The 23,088-nt window shown below is 46.9% G+C and overlaps 1 protein-coding gene across 6 annotated transcripts in view; it reads right to left on the reverse strand.

Moving 5' to 3' along the window:
* Positions 1-1,356: 1,356 nt before the first annotated feature.
* The window catches only part of CRTC3 (CREB regulated transcription coactivator 3), a 109,041-nt gene continuing 87,309 nt past the window's right edge, over positions 1,357-23,088 (reverse strand). For 4 of the 6 annotated variants that reach the window (XM_067029950.1, XM_067029949.1, XM_059057303.2 and 1 more), the window contains 8 exons: positions 21,855-21,940; positions 20,075-20,124; positions 14,431-14,648; positions 11,479-11,774; positions 6,990-7,190; positions 6,822-6,902; positions 5,285-5,387; positions 1,357-4,831 (listed from right to left, as the gene is read on the reverse strand). In XM_067029950.1, the coding sequence (XP_066886051.1) occupies positions 4,623-4,831; positions 5,285-5,387; positions 6,822-6,902; positions 6,990-7,190; positions 11,479-11,774; positions 14,431-14,648; positions 20,075-20,124; positions 21,855-21,940 (1,244 nt within the window). In that variant the 3' untranslated portion in view covers positions 1,357-4,622. The remainder of the gene's footprint in view (positions 4,832-5,284; positions 5,388-6,821; positions 6,903-6,989; positions 7,191-11,478; positions 11,775-14,430; positions 14,649-20,074; positions 20,125-21,854; positions 21,941-23,088) is intronic. The other 2 variants (XM_059057304.2, XM_067029948.1) reach the window with 2 other exon arrangements.

Raw genomic sequence — 23,088 nt, forward strand, 5'->3', positions numbered from 1 at the left:
GGAAAGGGAGTGGCCACAGGGCTCAAATGTCAGGGGACGGCCAAGGAGGAGAGGGACTGGACAGGCCAGAGGAGCTGAGAAGGGAGCTGAGCATGAGCGACTCTTCCAGGAAGGAAGGGAGGGAGGCAGGGCCGTGGTTGGAGGAGAGTGTTGTTTCATTGTTTGTTTTTAGCAAGGAGGAGACCATCTACAGGCTGAAGGGAAAAAGCCACTGGAGAGGATGGGAAGGAGGCCTGTCGGAGGGCAGGGAATCCTTGGAGGGAGCAGAGATCAATCACATGTGAAAAATGAGAACCAGGTAAGGCAGAGGGGAAGGTGGGAAGGATGGGTATAGATTTGGGCAAGTTTACCAGGAAAAAGGATGGGGTGGGGAGCAGCTGGGAGCAGCTGGGATGCGGGGGGAGCTGCCCCCTGAAGGCTTGGAGTTCCTGGTCGTGAGGAGAGCAGGGCCCTGACGAGGGCCTTGAGGAGAGGAGAGGTCTGGAGTGCCCCTGCTTGAGGAGAGGAGAGGTCTGGAGTGCCCCTGGATGGCAGGAGAGGGACGGGGTTAAGGGACAGTGTGTGGTGGTTGGTTCTGGTGGGACTCCTGGCAGAGAAACTTCAAGGATCAGAGCAGAGGAGGGCTGGTGAGGGTGTCATGAAGGCCTCTGACCCAGTGGGCTAGGCCGGGGAAGGAAGGGACAGGAGAGGACAGGCAGACTGAGAGGAGGGACAAGGAACAGAAGCCTCGGTGGGGTCAAATAACAGGGTGTGTGTGAACCAGACTAGAAATGGTGGCTCAGGAAGCTGGGGTCAGAGAAGGGATTTCTAGGTTTTCAGAAGAGTCACCTTTATGACAAGCCCTGCGTGTGGCTGGGGAGGTGGGTCTCTGAAGGCAGCTGAGGCTGTTTGCTGTTGGGTAGGCCGGGGGCTGTGAGCCCTGCTGGGACATGGGGAGGGGGTCTGGGGGTAGAAAACAGAGTCCAAGTCTTTGGTGAAACGGGAGACAGGGCTAAAGACCCGGTACATGAGGCAGAGTAGCTGGGGGAGGAGCATCGGTGGCCTGAACCTCAGAAGGGGAGGGGTTTCAGGGGAGGACAGGCGGTGGGTCTGGAAGGGGCACCAGCAGGGTGAGCAGAATCCTGAGCCCCTACAATGACGTCTCTGTCCTGGGTCCACGAGGCTTCAAAGGAACAGCGTGCCTCCACTTCCTTCTGAACTTCTCTCAGGACTGGGCGCAACACCAAGTATTAAGAACACGTGAGAAGCGGGCCACGGACCAGAAATCTCTAACTGCAGGCTGAGCTGAGCGAGGAGGGCTCTCCGCCAGTTCACCTCACCCGAGGCTGAAGAAAAACACCAAATGCACATACAACCTTATTGTGCTGCTTTTAATTACGAAAGATGTAAAATGATGCATTATAAAACTTGGAAGCTACTTTATACAAATTCCAATCTTTAAATATTGTTTAACAAGGGACCTGGGAACTAGGATACTGGCGGGAAGTCTGATTAGTTGCTGTGATGGTTCCATCACGAAGCAGTGGAAGACACACGCTCGGAACCGTCTGTGCATGAATCAGAAGAGCCGATGAGAGGCGCAGTTGGAAATGTCTTCAAATATGCAAATGGACTGGAATATAGATTTCAGCTCAGGTAATATATAGTAGACTTAGGAGAAATGAAACAGGACAATGGAGAATTCATGTTGATCTTGACATCACCAAAGTTTCTCCTGACACTGTATGTCCTGAAAACCACAAACATACAGAAGGGAAAAATAGAAAATACAGATAGGTTTTTAGTGCTATGCTGTTTAACTGCTAGTAACTGAGAGTAGTACAACCATCGATTTCTTGTGAAAAACTAAATACTGAAAAATAGTTTACTCTGAAGTCTGCAGCCACTTCAGATGCCGAGGACCACGCCTGGTTTGTTGCAAAGGCAGCAGTGAGAAGGTCAGGGCGACCCCTGTCCATGGGTGTCCTTGACACCATGTAAGCAATGTGGGTTATATAATGCCCAAAACCTTTTCACAGGAAAAGACGGGATGGATGGACCTCAGGATAAATTGGATTCAGTGCTAAACCTCACTGTCATCATTATACTACCCCAAACAAGTCACTTTTCCCAGGAGCCTCCATTTCCACGAGTCCCTGGAGAATGCCCAGGGGCAGCACACTTCGTCCTGTAGTGTGCGGGGTCTCCAGCTGTAAGACTGGGCTGCTGTGCAAAGAGAGTTGGGACCCTGACACTAGTGATCCCCATGGGTAAGGCACTGTGTAAAGAGCAGATTATCCTGGAACCTCCATTTTTCAAAAAAAACCTCTCATAACATCAGCACTCCTCCCTGTCTGAAAGGCCAGATCAGATTTGGGGGTCTCTGACACAGGAAAGGCAGCCAGGATCTGGCTTCTTTTGGCACACTGGGGTGCTGTGTACGATGAAAGGCCCTTTTACTTTAACAAAAAGTCACTGCCCTCTGAGATCGGGAAGTTTAACTGGGAATATGGCTTCGAAGGGGAGGCCAGCTGCCTCTCCCTGAGCCAGAGCTCAGGCAGGGAGGACTCTGGTTTGACTTTCTAATTCAGTAGCAGGGGTTCAGGGTGAACATGAGGCAGGAAGACTTGGGCTCCACAGCGAAGATGGAGCAGTGCATGATCGAGGTTACTGGAAAGACTGGAGGGAAGGGATCCCCCAGAAGACAGAAGGAAATGGGACAAGGTCTGGAGAGGTTAACAGCCCAGGACCCTGTGACAGACCCCTCCGGCCACCAGGCACACATGTCAGAAGCAAGGTGCAGCCTTGCTTATTTGGGTGGGAGCAGTCTGGACCCTTCAGCAACACCCCTGGTGTCTCCTAGAAGGACACTGGCTGTCTGGGCAAAGGCTCCGGCATCTTCATCCCTCCTTCAGTGTGTCTGTCCTCTCTGTGCTGTCTACCCATGCCTGCATTCGTCCCCGTTGTCCACCTGCCTCCCCAGATGGCTTCCAAACCCACCCATCAGGTTTCTGGTCAAGGGCTGGCCTGGACTAGGTCAGAGGGGGCAGGTGGTGGTGGAAATATAGTTATACTGTTTTGTGCTAAGAAGATGATGACTAATGATGGTTTCATAAATTAGGCCTTCATTTTACTATAGACTATTTCTTCAACCTCAGAGAATGAATCTCTTCCTAACGCTATCGAGAGCAAAACCTGGGTCTGAGAGGGAAGATCTTTTGAGGTGGCCAGGACCCCTGAGGTCCCGGCAGGTGGGAGGCCTCAGTTTGCAGAGCCATTCTGGATGCACTCAGAAGACAGTTTCCACCTACCTTCATACTCTGGAGGAGAACAGGGCCTGCAGTCTAACCGTGGATTTTGTCACCTAGTGTTAAAAGCATATTAAAGTGCGTGCTTAACTTAACCACAGGCACAAGTGTTAGAAAAGCTGAAGCTCTGAGAAGATTTGGTAAGGAATAGGAACAGTGAAAGATTAGACTGCCTCACAGCAAAGCAGATTCATTCATTCGTGCATTCATTCACTCATTCACGTGTGCATTCGACGCACGGTTCTGCAGCACCTGCCCAGTGCCAGGCACTTGTTAGGTGCTAGGGGTTCGATGATGACTAAGGCACAGTCCCTGCCCTCAAGGAGCTTACGGTCTAGTGGGGTTACATGAACCACCCCCATTCCACAGAGAAACAGCTTCCCTTTGCTGCTGCGCAGCTGCTGGGTGGGCCTGATTCAGACCTCCACTCACTCCCTCCAGCTGGTCTGTAGAGAGGGAGGCCTGTATGGTCCGGAACTTGTCTGGAGGACTTCGTGTGTCTCTGAGATACCTGCAGCCCCCTTTCTCTCTTCCCCAGCCTCCAAGAAGAAGCACCGTTCTCTTCAGGCTCATCTATTACCAGGGGATTTTTTTTTTTTTTTTTTTCAGTGACTGAATAAAATAGTCTTCCTTTTCCTCCTGTCCATAGGAAAAGGGGTTCTGAAACAGCAGAAAAGAGATTACAAACTTGGGGGCGGAAACAAATTAGAATTCAGTTTGCTTAACTCAAGTCTGTTCTTGGACTTGTGGTAAAAAGCCTTCTTCCTGTTGGAATTGAGGCCTCTGAGAGAGCCCTGACCCTCCGCTCTGCCCTGGAACATCCTGCCGCTGCTGAGGCACAATGGCTGGATCAGAGAAGGCATCGTGGGGCTGTGGTACCGTTGCTGGATGCTGAGCCAACTTCCGAAGGCCTGTGGCCCCTAACCGCCCCCCTACTCCGGGTCCTTTCTTCAGTGTTGATTGAGATCAGTGGTTCTGAGCACTACACAAGGCTACTGAGGCCTCTCGCTATATTTTTACACATTGACCAATTAGATGGCCAGTAAAAGATGTAACGGTTGTGGTAACGACCAATTCATCGGAAGCCCCAGAGCAGCCTGCCTGCAGCAACAGGACCTGTGCCGCAGGCCTGAGGGGCGGCGCCCAGCTCAGTGGTCTAGAATGAGCCACGGCCTCTGAGATGGGACCCCGTCTGAGAGCTGGGAGCCAAGGAATTGGTTCCTTCTGTGTCAGAAGCCCGAGATAAGTAAAGCGCAGGGGTGTAGCTGGCTCCGTTGTACTCCGTTCCGCTTCAGCTGCTTCAGAAACAAGTCCTCCTGTCCCGTTCCCTTCTGATCACGGTCGGTCAGCTCGGAACGTCTCTTCAACAGAGGGGTCGAGCAGGCCCAGGCTGGAATCACTCAGCATGCTAAGTCCGTCCAGGCTCAGGGGTTCGATCTGGAGCTCTTCTTCCAATGGAAACGGAGTGTCCACGCTTAGGCTGACCTCGGGCATGCCTGCCAGAGCACTGCCGAGGTCTTTGAACAGGCTGGTGCTCGAGTCTTCTGGAAAGAGCAGCGGGAGGGGAAAACAATGCGGATGAGGAGGCGTGAGGGCCCAGGTCGCTAAGAGGACACAACTGATGACAACCCCCAAAACGCCGATCCTGTCATCTGCCCGACCAGGACAGTCAGCACCTGTGTCCCAACCACTCCCGGGCCTATGGTTTTGCTCTGGAATCTATGTTCTTTTCAGTCAGTCCCACAACTCCCAGTTTTGCAGGTTTTCTCCCCTGGAACAGTTGTCTATCACGGGAAATTAAGTAGTTTGGAAAAGGCTTGGGTCACCAGGCCCCTTCCCCACTGCCTCACAGTCTCTGGGGCTGGACACCTGCATCTCAGAAAGGTAAAGTTGAGCTGCAGGACTTTCATTTTCTGCTTCATATAATGTTATGTTGTCTAAACTATCTTACAGTGGTATCTGTAGAAACACAGTGAAATAAAAGAAGCAGCACTCACCTGTCAGGATGGTGTTTGGGAAATTCCCGCAGTTGGAATACAGGTTTGGTCTCAAATGAAAGGAGTCCTGTGGTTCTCGGGGACCTTGTTGCACCAGGGGCACCTGGAAGCAACAAAGGTCATGCTGTAAGGGACGGTCTCTGTTTCCAAGGACAGAACAGTGCAGTGTGCTCCCGGAGCAAAACCAGATGTGAACGCTCTCTTACAGTCCCTGCTCTCTAGGATCCCAGAGTGCCCGGCCGCTGCGACAGCCTACACAGAACATTCTGCTCAGGCAGGGGGATGCTGCGGTAGAGGAGGGGTCCCTGAGGGCCACATTTGTCCCTGTTCGCACACTGCCTGGCCCTCTATGCCATCCCAGGAGACACCACTGGCCATGGTTTCTGTGGGCCCTCTGGTCTCAGCCACCTCCCCTCCTCAGCACACAAAGGCCTCTGGAAACTACCACCTGTGGAGCCCTTCAGAGGCCCTGCCTATAACCAAGGAAGTGATGGGCTCTTTTCCTCTTTGGTTTCTAGAAAAATGAAAAAGCAGAACCTTCTCCTTCTCTCACTCAGAGGCAGGAACCACAGGCAAGCCCCTCTCTGCGAGAAAGCCTCTACGAGGATGGGTTAGAACTGGGGCCTACTTTATTTATTTTTATTTTTTTGTTAATGAAAATTTATTAACTATATAACCTTTGAGTACCACAGAAACTTCAATATGTAGAGATCACCATGAAGTTCCCAGTTTCTGGGGCCTACTTTAGGTGCCATTCCTGAAATTAATTTTTAAAACATTTAAAAAAATCTTTCAAAAGTAGGAGTTTCCATCATTTTTTCAGAAACACACTGACTCACCTAGACTCAAATGGCTTCTTAAGAAATTGGGGAGGCAAGGACTATTGGTTCTTACCATGAGGCTTCCCCATGGCCTATTCAGGAAACATCTGTCTTTATTTATTTTACTGTTATTATTATTAAGTTCTGGAAAGTGCTCTTCCTTCTCTCCATAATATGTCCTGGAGCCCAAACCATAATCACTGAATACTATAAAATCTAGGGATATTAAAAAATGGTCTGTGTTAGGGAGAAACTAAAAAGCAAAAGAAAAAGCCTGAATGAAAGTACCTTCGAGATTGACCCCTGCCCCAGCCAAGACGAGCTCCCAGGAGGCCACACACTGTGCAGGGCACAGCAACTCAGGCCGAGGCAAAGCCCCTCCCTGGGTCTGAGTCTCCTCAACACAATAGGTAGATCTGTGAATTGCTACGGTTCCTTCCAGCATCAATGACTCTACAATTCTATGGCTAGAGTGTCATCACAAGTCTTCTATCACTTGTTCAAACAGGTCCTCTGCTGAGGCCTGACAATTAAATAAGGCAACCAGCACCAGCCTCTAGGGCTTGGGGCGGTGCCAGGCTCTCCTAGCCGCTGAGCACACCTGAGGTCAGAGAAGTGCAGTACCGAGTCTGTTTGGTGTGGGTTCCACGCACGGAAGAGGCCTAACTGTGGCAGTTCCTGCTCTAAGGAAGAGGCAGGCCCCGGCAACCACTCACCTGCTGAGTAAAGGCTGGGCCTGGCCTCATGGACTGCTGGTCAAAGCTCACATCTGGGAAGAAGTTGGTCAAAGATGAGCCCTTCAGGAAAGAAGGAGGGGACCATTTAGCTTGGAACTCGGGGCGACCTAAGCGTTTCCTCCTCCTGGTGTTCCCGGTGGGACTCACCTGGGCTGGGAGGAGCTGGAAGTCTGACTGGGGCAGCGATGGGGCTGCCTGGGGCTGCTGAGCAGTGGGTTCCTGGGCGTGGGGCTGTTGCAGCAGAGGCTGGGGGAGGTCCTGGGGCGTGGGGTAAGGGGGCGGGGGTGACACTTGGGCTTGAGCTTCTGTGGGCAGGAAGGAGAGCGGGCTTCGATCTGAGGACACCATCTGAAAAACAAAGCCACCAACTACTTAGCTTCTGAGTTTCTAGTAGTAAGTCCTTTATGATTAGGAAATGTCAAAGTGAGGAAAAACCCTGAGATTTTCCTCACCCTGATAGTCTATACTATGCTCTGAGAAGCCCAGTTCTGTATCCTTCAAAGTATATCTCAAATCTCACTTCCCCACAAAACCTTTTCCATTCAACGACAATTTCTATTGTCTTAAAAAACAAACAAAACAAAACCGAGCCAATTTAACCAGTTTCATCTCAGTTTTCTCAGTGAAAATCATGTTTGTTTTTTCACAGCCAAAACTTCTGGTTAAAAATGGAAGACTGGGGCTTCCCTGGTGGCGCAGTGGTTGAGAGTCCGCCTGCCGATGCAGGGGACGCGGGTTCATGCCCCGGTCCGGGAAGATCCCACCTATCGCGGAGCGGTTGGGCCCATGAGCCATGGCCGCTGAGCCTGCACTCCGCAACGGAAGAAGTCACAACAGTGAGAGGCCCGCATACCGCAAAAAAAAAAAAAACAAAAAAAAAACCACCTACTGTAAATTAAGGTAATGTAGATTAAAATGATGTAGATTGGGTTGGGCTTCCCTGGTGGCACAGTGGTTGAGAGTCCGCCTGCCAATGCAGGGGATGCGGGTTTGTGCCCCGGTCCAGGAAGATCCCACATGCCGTGGAGCGGCTACGCCCGTGAGCCATCGCCACTGAAAAAAGCATTTGGCTCTGCTGTCTCCCAAAACTCTCCTAAACCCCCTAAAACAACATTAAACAACCATAAACATGAATAAGCAACACTAAAACATAAACAACATGAAAGGATAAGTAACAACACGAGGACAAAGATCATGAGAAAGAAGAAAACAGCAACACAATTTAGAAAATGAACAGCAGATGGACAAGCAGTAGCTGGCTGAGCAGAGCGGAGAAAGCCAAATGCTAAGCTGGCAGCGGGGAAAATCAAGAGACACTCTGGTCTACATCACAGAATCCCTAAAGGGGTCTGGAAGTGGGGCAGCAGGCAGCAGCGGGTGAAGATGGAGCTAAACCTGGAGGAGCTCGTGGGCAGCAGTTAGGCTCCAGAGTCCTTGCGTGGCAGGAGACTGAGGGCTGTGCTCTGGAGAGAGAACAGCTCAGGGTCTCTGGATGGGGTGCACCAAACCCTAGAAGGTGAGGCACTCCTGAAGACACAGGGCTTATGAGAAAGCCTACTATCGCATCTTGAGTCCTCCACCTCTCTTTCTCAACTCAGCTCTCAGAGTGCTGGGATCCAGGCACATGCCAGGAGCAAGATCGGGATAGCATCCTTTGGGGATCTGACCAGGCTGGGAGAAAATCCAACTTATGACAGCAGAGGTTCCCCAAGGAAATGGCTGAGCTAGATCACTCTACCATGAAGACCATACTCAACAAGCCCACCCACCTACACAGAGCTTCCAATCAGTTTTTGTGTGTGTGTCCTGTTCATAAACACAAGCAGGGTGCCAAGGATCACCAGACCATGAGGAAAGCATGTGAATGAAAGTCAGAGACCCTAGCAGACAAACTGAGAAAAGAAACCTGGAGAAGTCTATGTAGGAAGAAGTAGTCATGAAAAACAACATTATCATTATAATATTTAGAGCTATTAAAAAATCCTTATCTGTTAGAAATACATATTAAACTATTTGTAATATGTACCTCTATATACATTTTTTTAAAGTAGGGATATGGAGGACTTCCCTGGTGGTCCAGTGGTTAAGACTCCGCACTTCCAATGCAAGGGGCATGGGTTCGATCCCTGGTCGGGGAACGTAGGCTCCACGTGCTGCATGGCACAGCCAAAAATATATATACATATAAAAAAAAAAGTAGGGACATGGATAAAACAAGATTATAAAAATGCTGATGATTGTTGAGGCTAGATGATGGGTACAGAGGATTCATTATATTATGTTCTCTACTCCTATGCAATTTGGAAAATTTGTATTACAAAAAATAAAAATAAAAGAAACCGGAATAAAAATTACCACTAAAAAGCTCAAAGAGATCAAAGCTGATATGGCGTCCATGGAATAAGTATGACGCTATAAAAAAGGAACGTTCAGAGAAGAAGAACAAAAAAATTCTTGGCAATTTAAAAGTGTGGGAGCAGACATGAAAACCTCAACATAAGGGTGGAAAATAATGGTGAGAAACTCTTCCAGAAAGAAGAGAAAAAAAGAGAGAGAAAAGAGGAGAGAAAAAATAAGACGTTAGAGGAAAAGTACAGGACATCCAACATTCATACATTCAAGAGAAAACAGAGAAAACTGAAGAGAAGAAAGCGTTGAAGAAATAATTAAGGAAAATTTCCCAGAAATGAAGGCAATGAGTCTCCAGATTGAAGAAACCCACCAAAGAGCCAGACTCAATATCAAGCCACATTATCTTCAAGTTTCAGAACACTAGGGACAAAAAGAAGATCCCACAAGGCTCCCGAGAGGAAAAAAAAAAAAGGAGATTTAATTCAAAGTATTAAGAATCAGAATGGCATTGGAATTCTCAATAGCAACTCTAGAAACTAAAAAGCAATGGATTAATACCTTCAAAATTTCAAGAGAAAATGATTTCAAATTTGAATTCTATGCTTAACCAATTATTAGTTAAATGGTGGGCAGAATGAAGACACGGTGAAGTCACGCCAGGTCACATGTACTCTTTCTTGTAAAGCTACTAGAGGATTCATTTATAATTGTATTGAGAGGAGATCTACCCAACCCTGAGAGTTTGGGATTGAATAAGTAATACATACAGAGAAAAAAGTAAGACACTTATTAACTCCCAGGAGAAAAAGATGTTCATTTTGTTATTTCAAAGTAAACTACGGTTCAACTCTGATTGCATTATTAAAACCATGAAAACACTAAACACTGAGTATTGCTCTAATCAAAACTATAATAAACCACATTCTGAAGATGAGGAGGTGAGTAGGAAATATGTGTAGGGGGTGGGGAGTGAGGGGATTGGGGGAGTTGAAAGAGAACTAACCCCTAATCTTCCATGGTAGGATATCATTAGATAGTACCTAACACTAAAAAATCTAGAACAATAAGCATGAAATAATGCTGATATACCAAAGAGAGTAGCTAAAATGGTCAAAAGTAGCCAGCTCCAGGCAGTGAGAAATATGGCTAGTCGGGGAGGGAGGGGAAGACAACTGTAATTTCACAAGTCCTTTAGAAGTATTTGACTTTTTAAATATGTGCACGAATAACATTGATTTTTTAAAAAATATTTTAAAATATTAAGCAAACAAAAAATGATAATATCTTTAAAAGGATGCTTTTTATCTCTCCTTAAAATATAACTAGAAAACAGGAGTAATATTTTTATATCCTATAAAATAATCGTGCAAAATAGAATTAAAGGCAATCCAGTAACATGAAAATAACCATTAAAAAAACAATTATGAAATACCTTATTACCCTCTCCCGAAAAGGATTACTCATATAATAAAGATCCCGTAGCTACTAACTGGTAAAGAGTGACTAATAACTGGACCTGCTAACTCCTTCTGCTGGGCTCTGTCAACACTTTCTTGCTAAATCATTACTCATTCATAGTGAAGTGGTGAGTAAGTGATGTTATAATGTATCTAGGGAGTGACCAACAGGTTAAAAACATATTCATTCATGATGGTAGTAAGAGCCACCCTAAGAACTTAGAATAGAAACAAAGTCAACAAGTCAAAATATGACCTTCCCACCCTAAATTTCTGTAACAGGCTTGTGACTGCAAAACGTGCCTCTTTCTAAACAGACTTATTTGGGTCCTTTTACAGAGATATGATCCTATTGTACCTAGTATTTCATCAACAATAGAAGCATTGTTGATGAAATCTGTTGTTGTAATTAGCGAAGAGGTCTAATCCAATATCAAAGCTTCAGGAAGGTATTTAAATGTTTTCCTTGGCTTTCCTCTGTGGCTCAAAGTGCTCATAGAGTCAATTATTGATTTTCCATACCAAATTTAAAATCCCAACCTGGCTTCCCTTAGCTATTTCAGACATGCCTGGATTGTGCCCTCTACACCCGACCCTTTCCTCCAGCTCCAGCTTCACCAGAGTACTGCAAACTGTTCAGCGTTTGCTTAAGAGCAATCAACACAACAAACCTGCTGTTGGAAAATCATTAATGCATTCTGAATCATTTGATTTCACACAGAAGTGAGAACTGACTGCGCTTCAGACCTCATCAGACAGTGCTCAGTGTGAGGACCTAATCCAATTCCTAACTGCTTCAGTCTGTTTCGCTGTTTGTTTGCTTTTACCTGCGAGGCAGGATACGGCTTCAGTGGGCTGGTTGAAGAGAGCTGTCTGCTGAAACTTTGATGTGCTTCGGGGCCAGGAGAAAGCGTGAGAGGGCTGACGGGAGGCTGCCTACGCCGAGAGGGGCCGCTCAGGTTTGTGGTGGAAAGAGACGGGTTGCTAAGGGAGAAGAGACGGAGCGCAGAGTGAAGTGAGGCGTTGGGAGCAGATGCCTGTGGGCTGCTGTTTAGGGAAGAGGAAAGCGCTGTCTTATTGAGCGTGGCCTGGATGGAGGGGTTGCTTCGAGAACTCTGCAGACCTAGAAGACAACACATTCGCAAGTTACTTGTCATAATTTCAGACCAAATCTTCTGTTTTCCAAAGATTAAAGAAAACTCGACCTCCTACTACTTGTATTTGATGATGATTCTGTATGAGAAGGAGCTCTGGGCAACTCTCCTACTGAAAATGGCACCAACGGCAAAGAAAAGGTACACTCAGACTGAGAGGGACGATGCCATCAAGATGAGAATGGCTTTTTCTCAAGAAGGAGACTGTGTAAACCACACTGGGAGAGCAGGACTACGTAAGCGGGGTGTGGGCAGCAGAGGCGAATGTTCAGTGTACTCTGTTCCCACCCAAAGAACAGACCCCAGGGCTGGACAACCAATTCCGTGCAGGGCCCCTGGAAGCCTCTGTCCCAGGCGCACAGCCAGGACCCTCAGCTGCCTTCACTGAGACTCGTGGCTCTCGGGGAGCTGCCTCACTGGGCCCGGCCCTTTAAACACCCTGAGCACAGCAGCTAAGGGACAACACTCTCCCATGTCTCCTGCCCCAGGGCTCCTTTCTCTTTGTTTTTCTGGCTCCTGAGAAGTTGTTCATAATGGTCTACTCCAATTCAGGAAAGAGGAAGCTTTTGTTGGTGCTTTGTTTTATTTGAAGGGGAGGGGTGTGAATTTTAGCAAGAGAAAGAGAGTTTGGCAAAGTCATTTCCATGACACATGGAAATGTGCCAGGGACCCTGTCCTATGCCCTGCTGACTCTTTGGCACCTGGCCTGGGGCCTGACAGAGTGGCTTCACTCCATAAATGAATGCTGCTGCTGCTGCTGTGCATCTCAGCGGGGAACCCCATTTTTCAGAGCTCGGCCCCACTATTCCTGTACCAGCAGCTGGGGTGAGCAGAACCCTGTGTTGTTTCATGTCGATAAAAAGTTAAGTATTAGATTAAAATTATGGAAATGAAGAAATGACAAAATAAAGCATTGTTAGCTGGCAAGTGATTTTTAAAAGGTAGGAACGATGTCTCTTCGACTGCTCAACTCCCCATGGAAAGGTCAGAGATGCAGCTGGCTCAGATAAGAATTAAAATTAGAGCTAAAGATATGAATTTAGACTTTTTAAAAACCCATCCATTCAGAAAGAAAGCACACACATCTTAAAAAATGTATGTGCAACCTTGCGTACCATGAATTTTTAAGGAGCGCATAGAAACTATAAAAACTTAAGCACTGGTTCTGACATATTCTGGACAAAATCATGCTTGTTTGAGGAAGACAAGAGCCAGCAATTAAACACAGGATTTTCAGCTGAAGCAGTGTCAAAGGCTGTATTGGAGAATGCCAGCTTCCCCAAAACCCAAGGGAGCTAAGTGCCAATGCTGCTTTACTCATGTGACCTTGGATGTCCTTGTTCAGAGACTTCACCAATGTCAAATAAGTAAAGCAGCAATATAATAAAATGACCCCAAAGACCCCAAAATAAAGATGGTCTCTGGGGCTTCCCTGGTGGCACAGTGGTTAAGAATACACCTGCCATTGCAGGGGACACGGGTTCGAGCCCTGGTCCGGGAAGATCCCACATGTCACGGAGCAGCTAAGCCCATGTGCCACAACTACTGAGCCTGTGCTCTAGAGCCCGTGAGCCACAACTACTGAAGCCTGTGCGCCTACAGCCCATGCTCCACAAGAGAAGCCACCCCAATGAGAAGCCCACACTACGCAGAGAAGAGTAGCCCCCACTCACCGCAACTAGAGGAAAACCCACGTGCGGCAATGAAGACCCAAACGCAGCCAAAAAAACAACAAAAAAAGATGGTCTCTGAAATCAATTCTTCAAACCTAAAATTATGTAGCACAATGGCAGCCTTGCTGTAATCATCAGAGAACCTTCCAGGTGACCACACTGACAGACCATCACTGAGGTCTGCAAAGGATCCTTTCTAAAGGAAATGGTCTACACCATCATTCCTAGACCCCTTACGGCCAGGTGCTGTAATACCTGTCCTAGACATTGACAAGAGTGTCCATCAGAGTTCAAACAAAAGTAGTCATGTTTCAACATGTGGTCTGAGCTGCAGGCACTCAAACTCATACAGTAACAGCCAAGTCACATTATGGGTAGTTTTTTAGTACAGCTAGATGCTACATCTTTAAGCACTTCTGAAAATCTGAACCAATAATTTTCAACTGTGGTAGATTTCTATTTAATATGCATATCTATTAAGTATAAACATTTTCCTTGTATCCACTGTAAATTTTATAAAATTCAAGATATTGTCTTTTGAAATCCAATGGGAAGTTGGAGGGATCTAGAGAGATATTTGCAATGATTAAAGATCATCATATGTTGATAAGAGCTACAAACACTGTTCAGCTAACACAGAATAGAATGGACACTTATTCCTTGACTCTCAAATCTTATTCTCCAAGTCCCCGGGACACACAGGCTGGTGAAGACAATAAAGAATGAGGTTTCACAGAGCTCTCCAGAGCTCATCAAATCCAGCAGAAATAGAACCACCAAAGTGAAATGTCAGCAGGGTTGAGAGCTACAAGAGCTAGTGAGTTATTATCTCTAACTCAGATGCAGTCATTCTCATTCTATGATTTACTAACATGCCACCTGGCCAGGTACCACCTATGGGTAAGCCACCAGGGGACACAGACAAGGTCCTTATGGAGTGGGGAATACTTACCAGAAGAGCTTCTTATGCCCAGGTGAGTCATGGCAGCGGGAAGGTTGCCCACACTGTTCCCCACACTCATACTACCAAAGAGGTGGTCACTGGTGTCCAGGGAGGCAGGCAGGGGCGCTGAGTAGTGGAGGTTGGTTAGGTCTGGCAATGACCCCCCAGTGTTCAGGGTTCCCAGAAAGGGTGAGAGGCCCATGTTTTGACCACTGTGTGGAAAAGCGCTGAAAAAAGAAAGATAAGTATTACTTTCTAAAATGCATTCCGCTGCTCTGGGGAACAGGACATGTATGATGCTTTTCCTTGTTCAATAAAAGCAGTTGGTACCAAAGATCTAAGTCCTCGTGTAGACTCTGCCTCTTCCTTGTTCTGAAAACTTGCATCCTTGTCTTAACCTCTCTGAAGTGAGATTTGCTTACCTGGTATGTTGGACTAAGGATGCCCACGTTACAGGTATATTTTCTGAGATAAGAGTAGATTATTGATGCAAAAGTACTTTGAAAATTATAAAGCATTATATAAAATGTGAGGCACTGCTTTGTATTTATTCAGTTCCTTTTGCTACCTTGCTAAATTATCTTTCCTCCCCCCAAAAAGTATCTCTGTATCAACCAGATGCCTTCCAAGATATATTTTTTCAATTACAGTTTTCATAAACTTTAAAGTGAGAAAAAGATGTGACCATTCCTTTGTCAGAATCTGTTGGGTGGTCACTCTGTGCCCAGGCACTGGGCTAAGTGCTGGAGGTGGGACGATGAATGAGCAGGGTGTGTGCAGGCCTGTAGCAAGAGTACAAATGGAGGCCTAGTACACCATCTAGTTTAAATTTTTTTAAGTTATAAATCAAATCAATAAAACTTTAAATGAATTATGTTCTGTGTTTCTGTCTTGACAAATTGTACCTTTGTAATAGCCTGGAAGGCCAGATTCAAGTTTAGCATTCTTCGACTCCTTGGAGCTCCACACTAGAACGTGCAGAGAGGCAGCCCCAACCCTCAGTCCACGCCACTGTCTCTCCCCCCAGCCCTGTTCTGTGCTGCAGGGCACGCTTATGGATATCCCAGCCTAGGGGCCAGCTCTGGCCAAGCTCCTTATCCCCTGTGGCTCCTTGGACTCCTTACTCCACGGGAGCAGAGACCTCTGAAGTGTGGGCCCAGGGCGGGGCCGTGGGGCCCCGGGCTGAGGGGGCACTGCTTTTAGAGCTCACAGGCAGGCTGGAGACAGACCGGTAAGGCAAGCAATTGCAGTACGGCAGGAAGCTCGCTGGGCTAGGTCTGATACAAGTGACGCTGGGAACGCAGAAGCAGGAGTTGGGGTTGTGAGGATGGGTGGGGAAGGGAAGCCTTGACCAAGCACATGACCCTGTGCACATGGAACTGCAAGCAGCGCAGCATGGCCAAGGCGTCAGGGCAGAGTGGGGAACAGGGGACAGGAGATGAGGTGGGGGAGGCAGGTAAGGGAGAAAACAAGGGCACGTTGACATGATGCTCTGAAGAGTCTGGGTCAGGGACGGCAGGAGACAGGGAGCCCAGGATTAAGCTGGAGCATCAGAATCACATTTTAGAAATGCCACTGTGGTTGCAGCGTGGAGGATGGCTTAAGGGGGCAGAAAGAGAGGTGCGGGGAACCAGTCAGAAGCGCCTGTGTGGTTCAGGTCTCATCTGGGAAGAGAATAGAGAGGCTGAAGAGGAGGAGAATGGTTGGAGGAAGTGCCATTAGCCAGGAATGGGGAAGCGAGGAGAGATAATGAATTCGATTGAGGACACCGGACTCAATACAGCACACACCAGCAGAGCGCCTCCCGGGTGCCAGCCACTGGCATTAGGGCCTCAAGAGACTCGGACAGAGCAGAGAGAAAGAGCCATAAAGAAAACAACTTGCAACATAATACCATTCAGTAGTGCAGTAAGTCTCCTATATACGAACGAGTTCCATCCTGAGAGCGTGCTCATAAGTCCAATTTGTTTGTAAGTCCAACAAAGTTAGCCTAGATACCCAACTACCACAACTGGCTATATACCACTGCTTTTACACTTGCTTCCAGACATGCTGGGCTTGAAATAAAGACACTGCAGTACTGTACTCTATACAGTACTGTAAAGAACACAAAAGCACAACCACTTGTAGAGGATGCACGCATGTGACCATGTACACCAGATACGTGAACTAACTTATGTGATTGGAAATGTGAACGCACGTTCACATCTTTGAGAGTTTGCAACTTGAGGTTCGTGTGTAGGGGACTTACTGCACAGTGACAGAACCTGATGGTATAAGGTATGGAGGGAATGACCAGCAGGCTGGAGGGGGCTTCCTGGAGGACGTCTGAACTGAGTTGGAAGGCTCAAGAATTCAGATGCTCTAAACAGGAAAATCATTTCAGGTAGAGTTCCCAGCACAGGCAAAGCAGAGAGGCACGTGACTATATTGTGTGCCCTAGGAACTTAGCTGCCACAGGAAGGTCAAGTTTAGGAGGGGTGGATATGATGGGAGATGGGCCTGGAGGAGGAGGCAGAAAGCACATGAGGCTTAAACTGACGCGTTGATGACAAGAAGCCAGTGGAAGGTTGAGAGCAGGGAAAAGACATAATCATTCTTAGGACAGACTTGTGGGAGGGAGGACAGGGTGTGAGGAGCAGGGCCCGGAGGCAGAGAGGTGAGTTATGCTGCTGCTGAAAAGTCAGACAAGACATAATGAGAGCATGGAGGTGGAGAGACAGGGGAGGGTTCTGGAGATAAATTTAAGGAAGTACTCAAGAATGACTCCCGATTTTCTGCCATGGGGACCGGTGGAACCACCCCTACCAGGACAGGGAACATGGAGGCACACCAGTAGACTGGGGGGATAAGGGTAAGTGGTGGGGTCAGACAACGAATTCTGTTTTAGACACTGAGTTTCTGTGATACGGGAGGACCTGTCATGGGATATCTCCTGAGGACAGCTCCATCAGAACAGTGTGGGTGGAAGCCCGGCCACAGTGGGTTGAGGAATAGACAAGCAGTGAGGGGGCCTCGAGAGTAAATACTCTTTCAGAAAGTGTGGCTGAGAATTCTGGAAATGAGAAGGAAGTAACTAAAAGGGAATGCAGGGTCATGGAAGGATTTTTTAGTGCAGAATCCTCAAGTATATTTAAACACAGAGAGAAAACCTTGTAGAGAGGGAAAGGCTGAAAACATAGAAGAGGGAAGGATAGGCAGGAGAGAGAGGCCTCAGGAAGGGTCAAGGACATGGGTGAGGCTATCAGTCTTGAACAGAGGGACACCTGTGTCCCTAAGACTAGAAACAAAAAAGGATGGTAAGGGGGGAAGTAGGGGCGGGAGGGAAGCTGAGCATTCATTCCTGATGGTCTCTCTTTTCTTAGTAAAGTAGGACTGGGATAACTGTGGAGGCTTGAAAAGAAACGGGGAAGCAGGAAAGGTGTCTGATTTGATGGATGAGGAAGAAGGATGATTTTGGTTGTAGAAAAACTGAATGTGATACTTTGTCTCTCGGATGGCTGGTTGCAGTGTTAAGGCCAAGGACTAGGAAATAAACCTGAGAACCCAGAGCTGCTTGCTATGAGGGCAGATGGGCTCTCTGACTGAGAGAAGAAAGCTCCATGGGTGCTTAGGATGGCATGAAGGCAGAAGGAGGCAGGGGAAGGCTGAACAGCCTCTGGTGGCACAGAGCAAGGACGGAGAAGGTAACTGTGACAAACACGACTCAGGTCATCAGTGACATTCAAAGCAATTTCTCTCCAATTGAGAGAAATACAAGTTGTAACTTTCCAAATATAGTTGCGACCTGCTGGAGTCATCTCTTGGATCTGATGTAAGGCAGATTATGTTCTCCCTGCTTCAAAACCCTCTGATGATTCTGACCTTACTCTGAGTCAGGCTACACCAGCCTCCGTGCTCTGCAGGCACGCTCCCGCCCCACGGTCCTGCTGTTCCCTCTATCCTTCCCTCCAGGTTCTGGTGACATATCATCTTATCAGAAAGGCTCTCCCAGACACCCATCATTGCCTCTCTCCTTACTGTGATTTTTCTTCACTGCATTTACCAACACATGACATATATTTATTTGCTTAATTTTTTTTGCCTATTTCGCTCCACTAGAGCATTAGCTCCTTGAAAGCAGAGACTTGATTTGTTTTGTTTACTGCTCTACCCCAGTGCCTAGAATTAGGGGGTCAATCAATACCTGAATGAATAGGAGTCACTGAATAGACTTCTATCTCTAGCAAGAACAAGAAAGCAACTTTCCTTATCTAAAAAACAGCTCCTTCAAGATTCTTGGGGGTGGGGACAAGGGGTTTAAAGTACCATAGCCCCCTTCTGAAATGTAGGCCTTCGGGGGGCCTCCATCACTCATTTGTCTGAGGATTGAGCCAAAATGAGCTCTTGAGAAGAATCTCAGCCCTATCTGTGGGGACATCCTACACCTCTAGGGGTGCTGGTCTTCTCTCCAGGCATGTGTCCTGGCTGGCTTTTTGAATTTCCGATCATCTCGGCTCAGCGGGCTGTTAATTACATGCGTTTATATTTAACTAGCCAAAAAGAATGCCTGCACTCCTGCTACTGAGTATGGAGTGCCCCGAACTCACTGCAGTTAGATACCCAGAGAAGGCTTTACTGGGGGGAATGATAAATAGGACGGCCTGACGTAGATTTAGTTCCTCTGCAGACCCTCTGAAATGCGTGCTTGCACTCAGCTAGATCAGGCAAGGGTCCTGATTTCAAACCACATGATCTTGGCCCCGGAAAGAGCTGCTGCTTCTGAGCGGGGTTTTGGTTCCGGGCCCGTGGGGCAGCCCTGAGGGATGCTGTGGTCAACAGCCCCAGGTGGCTCCCCCGGTGCTCTCCGTACACCGCCATGTGTCCCAAGGGCTCGGTCCTCTCTGCGAAGACCCGCGCGAGAGTCGCCCAGCGTCTGTGTCACTCAAGTGATGGCACTGATGGGCTCTGTCTTCACGTCTTCACGGTATCAGTCAACATGTAGGCTTCCTTAACTGTCGTCTCCGTGTTCTTCCTTGGTCCCAATTTCCTCAAGAACATCTTAATCTTTTAGTACTACACATGTTTTTGAAAGCTGTCTCAAATCTTTCAGGGAGTAAAGTTGTATACTCCTAAATACGTTAATTAATTGTTCCATAGAGATTCTTTTAATATTGCTAATTTGCCTATTATGCATCTTCCATTAATTAAAAAAAAATTGTGGTTAAACATCCATAACATAAAATTTATCCCTTTTAAGTGTACGGTTCTGCGGCATTCAGTACATTTGTACAAACTCTCTTAGTTAACATCTGTGTCAGCAAGTTGCCAGGAGCCCACAGCTGCCAAAGGTGCGAAGCTGGTGGGCCCCTCTCAACGTGGGCACGCTTCTGCTTCTACCTGTGGAGTTGTGTGTTTACTGAGAGTCAGCTGTGTTATTCTCTAATAGATTTATGGCGGTTTTATTTGTTATTGCAATTATGTAATATAATTACTTTAAATGAAATATGAGTACCAAAAGGAAGCTGTTGTTTTTGTGAAAATTCAGTTGACTTTCAACTTATGTATAACAAGTGAAATTTCTCAAGAGGTCTCTGATGAAGCAGTAAGACTTTCCTTTTGGGAAAACCTTCAGGATGTCCTCCGAGCCAAGAACTGAAAGAACATTACTTACCTGCCACTTATGACATCACAGGATCGAGGGCGCCCTGACAGGGACTGGATCTAGGGAGAGACACAGAAAGCTGGGTTACTCATTGTCAAGCCAAATTCAAGTTTTTAAAAAGTGTCTTTGCAGGTATCTTGGGACTCTAGTCAGTGCAAATGAGAGTCAGCACATATAAACAGCACCCCCACAAAGCAGCCATTTAAGCTTTGACTGGACTTTTCCAGGCATAACGGAGGCATAATATTAACAAATTTTCTTAATTTGATGCTTTCTTAATTTATCTTCTAGATGAATATTATTTTCTTATAAAAGGCCAATATTTTTCATACAGAGCTTTTAAATAAACATTCATTTTCCAGTTGGCCTGAGAGGAAAAGAAGAAAAGAGAAAAATAAAACAGGGTGAAGAAAGAGGAAATTAATGTCAGAAGAAAAAAAATATTTCAACTAGAATCTAAATTCCAGGATGGGGAGTATTTTCATTTTGTTTATTGCTGTATCCCTGTACCCAGGATGCCTGGCAACAGGTGTTTTATATATATATATATATATATATATATATATATATATATATATATATAAAATGAATGAACTTATTGACTCAACTCTTCGCCCAAAAATGATTTATGGAGAACTGCAAATCCATAAGAACTAAGAGAGATGAAGGAAATTCCCTGGCGGTCCAGTGGTTAGGACTCGGCGCTTTCACTACCATGGTCCTGGGTTCAACCCCTGGTCAGGGAACTAAGATCCTGCAAGCCGTGTGGTGTGGCAAAAAAAGAACTAAAAGAGGAGATGAACACCTCTTCCCAGAGAGAGTACCTCTTCCCTGGTACTTGGGGAAGAGTGGATGCCACTGCCCGCTTTGTGGGGAAGATACAGTTGTCCTCTGAGAAAAGCCTCCAAAACCACCTGGGCCTCCATAGCCAAAGACAGTGGGCTGCTTCTCCTATGTTTAAGTATGTGAATTTTAAATCTCTTTTTTTTCCCCAAAAGACTAAACATCAAAACATCTTGCTTTTACAAAAGACCATTCAAGACCACCCTAATGCTAATGATGACTTTGGTAGACTTGGCAGAAGAAACTGGAACTGACTAAAGGAAGCCTGAACAGGTGGCGATGGTCAAGCACGAGACAATACAAGCAATTGCAACAGCACATCTCAGGGCCAGGGCAGACACACTGTTTTCTTTTAAAGGCAACAGCTTCTCTATGGGAAGAAAGGCCAACTCAGGTACCGCTGGGACCTCCCTCTCTTCCAGAGCAGGTGAGTTTACAGAGAGAGCCATGGCGGAGACAGGGACAAGTACTCGAAGGCTTTTAGAAACCATTTAACAGAGGACTTCCTTTCTGACTTCTGGAGGACTCGGGTCAAATGGCCTTGATTAAAGAAAGTAATATCAGGTAAACCAGCAATTCTGGACAGAAGCTGGTGACTGGCAGGCGGTGTTGGCTACAAAACAACAGGCTAGAAAAATCTGCCTGTGACTTGTAACCAGGTTTCAGTGCTTCTTGTAATACAAATAAGATGTGAGGGACCGACAGGTTTTTCTGAATTAGCAAGTTCAGAAAGTTAGGAAGACAAGAGATCGCTGTACTAATTCATCAACACAACAATGATACTTTTTGTTTGAACCATCATTCCCTAGTACATTCTTCCTATCTCTGTCGCCAGACATCCGCTCTGCCTTTTTTCCCAATTCCTCTTGTTTTCTCCTCAGCAGAATTTGACGATGACCTCTGAAGTACAAATATTCAGTGACAACAAGCATAGCTGTCCACCCACCTCCTTGGTCTCCCACAGCTGTTTTGGCAGTGGCTTGGGAACGTTTAGCAGATTCTCTTCCTTCAATGGGCTGGGGAAAGACACAACTAAAGGGGAGAAGAAGCACATTCACTGTGTTAGAAGGAAGCCATCCCACCTTTGGCCAAACTAATTATCTTTGTAAAAATGATTGATTTAACACATACTTATTGACTGTCTACTAGGGAAGATGTTTTGAGCGTTACTATGGGGGTGGCATAGGTGAGTAAGACATGGATTCAGCCCTTGAGGACTTTATACTCTAGTCAGGGGAAAGGACAAAATGTGAATACCCATGTCTGGAAGGAGAAGCCAGCGGAGGCCCACAAGAGCGAAGGCTCAGTGCTGCTCAAGGGTAGACCAGGAAGAGCCCATGCCGGCCTCTGGGGCTCGGCACTGAGGCGAGCCCTTTAGGGATACAGGAAATGAACATTCCCAGATAGGGAGGAATAAGAACAAAGGCCTAGAGAGAGAGGAAGTGGTGGACGACTACTGAGCAGAGCTGCTCTTTTCAACTGGAGTTTAGGGAAAGTAAAGGAGAAGGGTAGGAAGGTCGAGGCCAGATCAGGAAGGGCCCTGGAAACTTGGCGAGGAGAGGATGGAAGAAAAGGGATGAGGAGAGACCCACAAAAATCCAGAAGAGAGGAAATGAGGAAGATAACAAAGAGAGAAGAGGGATATTACATGGAAGACATGGTGGCAGTAAAGCTACCTGGTCATAGGGTGCGAGTGGGGGATAAAGAGGAATTGAGAACCCAGAGGACTGAGGCTGGGCAGCTGAAGGGCCCTCTCCTGGCTCTTAAAGGCTGTAAAACAGCCTGGCTTTGTATCAAGGGACCAATCCAGGGCTTTCTGCTTTAACATTCTGCCAGGTAAAACAGGAGTGCTGAGCCATTAAAAAAGGGAAAACTTCTTGTTCTCAGAAAGAGACAAGAAGACAAAGGGCCAACCCTCAGGAATTAAGGGATCTGATGTTAGGAAGGGGATTCATCAGAGAGACGGGCGACCCTCAGAACTACAAATGCTGTTAGGTTCTGGCGACCATGTAAGCTCCAGGGTGACTGTCATGACTGTCCTGTCTTAGCCCCACACAGGATGACAGACTCCCGAGAGAAGCCACTCAAACAGACTGAAATTTCAGAGTAAATTGAATGAGGCAATGCTCTTTACAGGTGACCTACTCAGCACCATCATAACAGCAGTCATTCCTGCTCAA

This window comes from Kogia breviceps, chromosome 3 (assembly GCF_026419965.1).
Source record: "Kogia breviceps isolate mKogBre1 chromosome 3, mKogBre1 haplotype 1, whole genome shotgun sequence".
NCBI lineage: Eukaryota > Metazoa > Chordata > Mammalia > Artiodactyla > Physeteridae > Kogia > Kogia breviceps.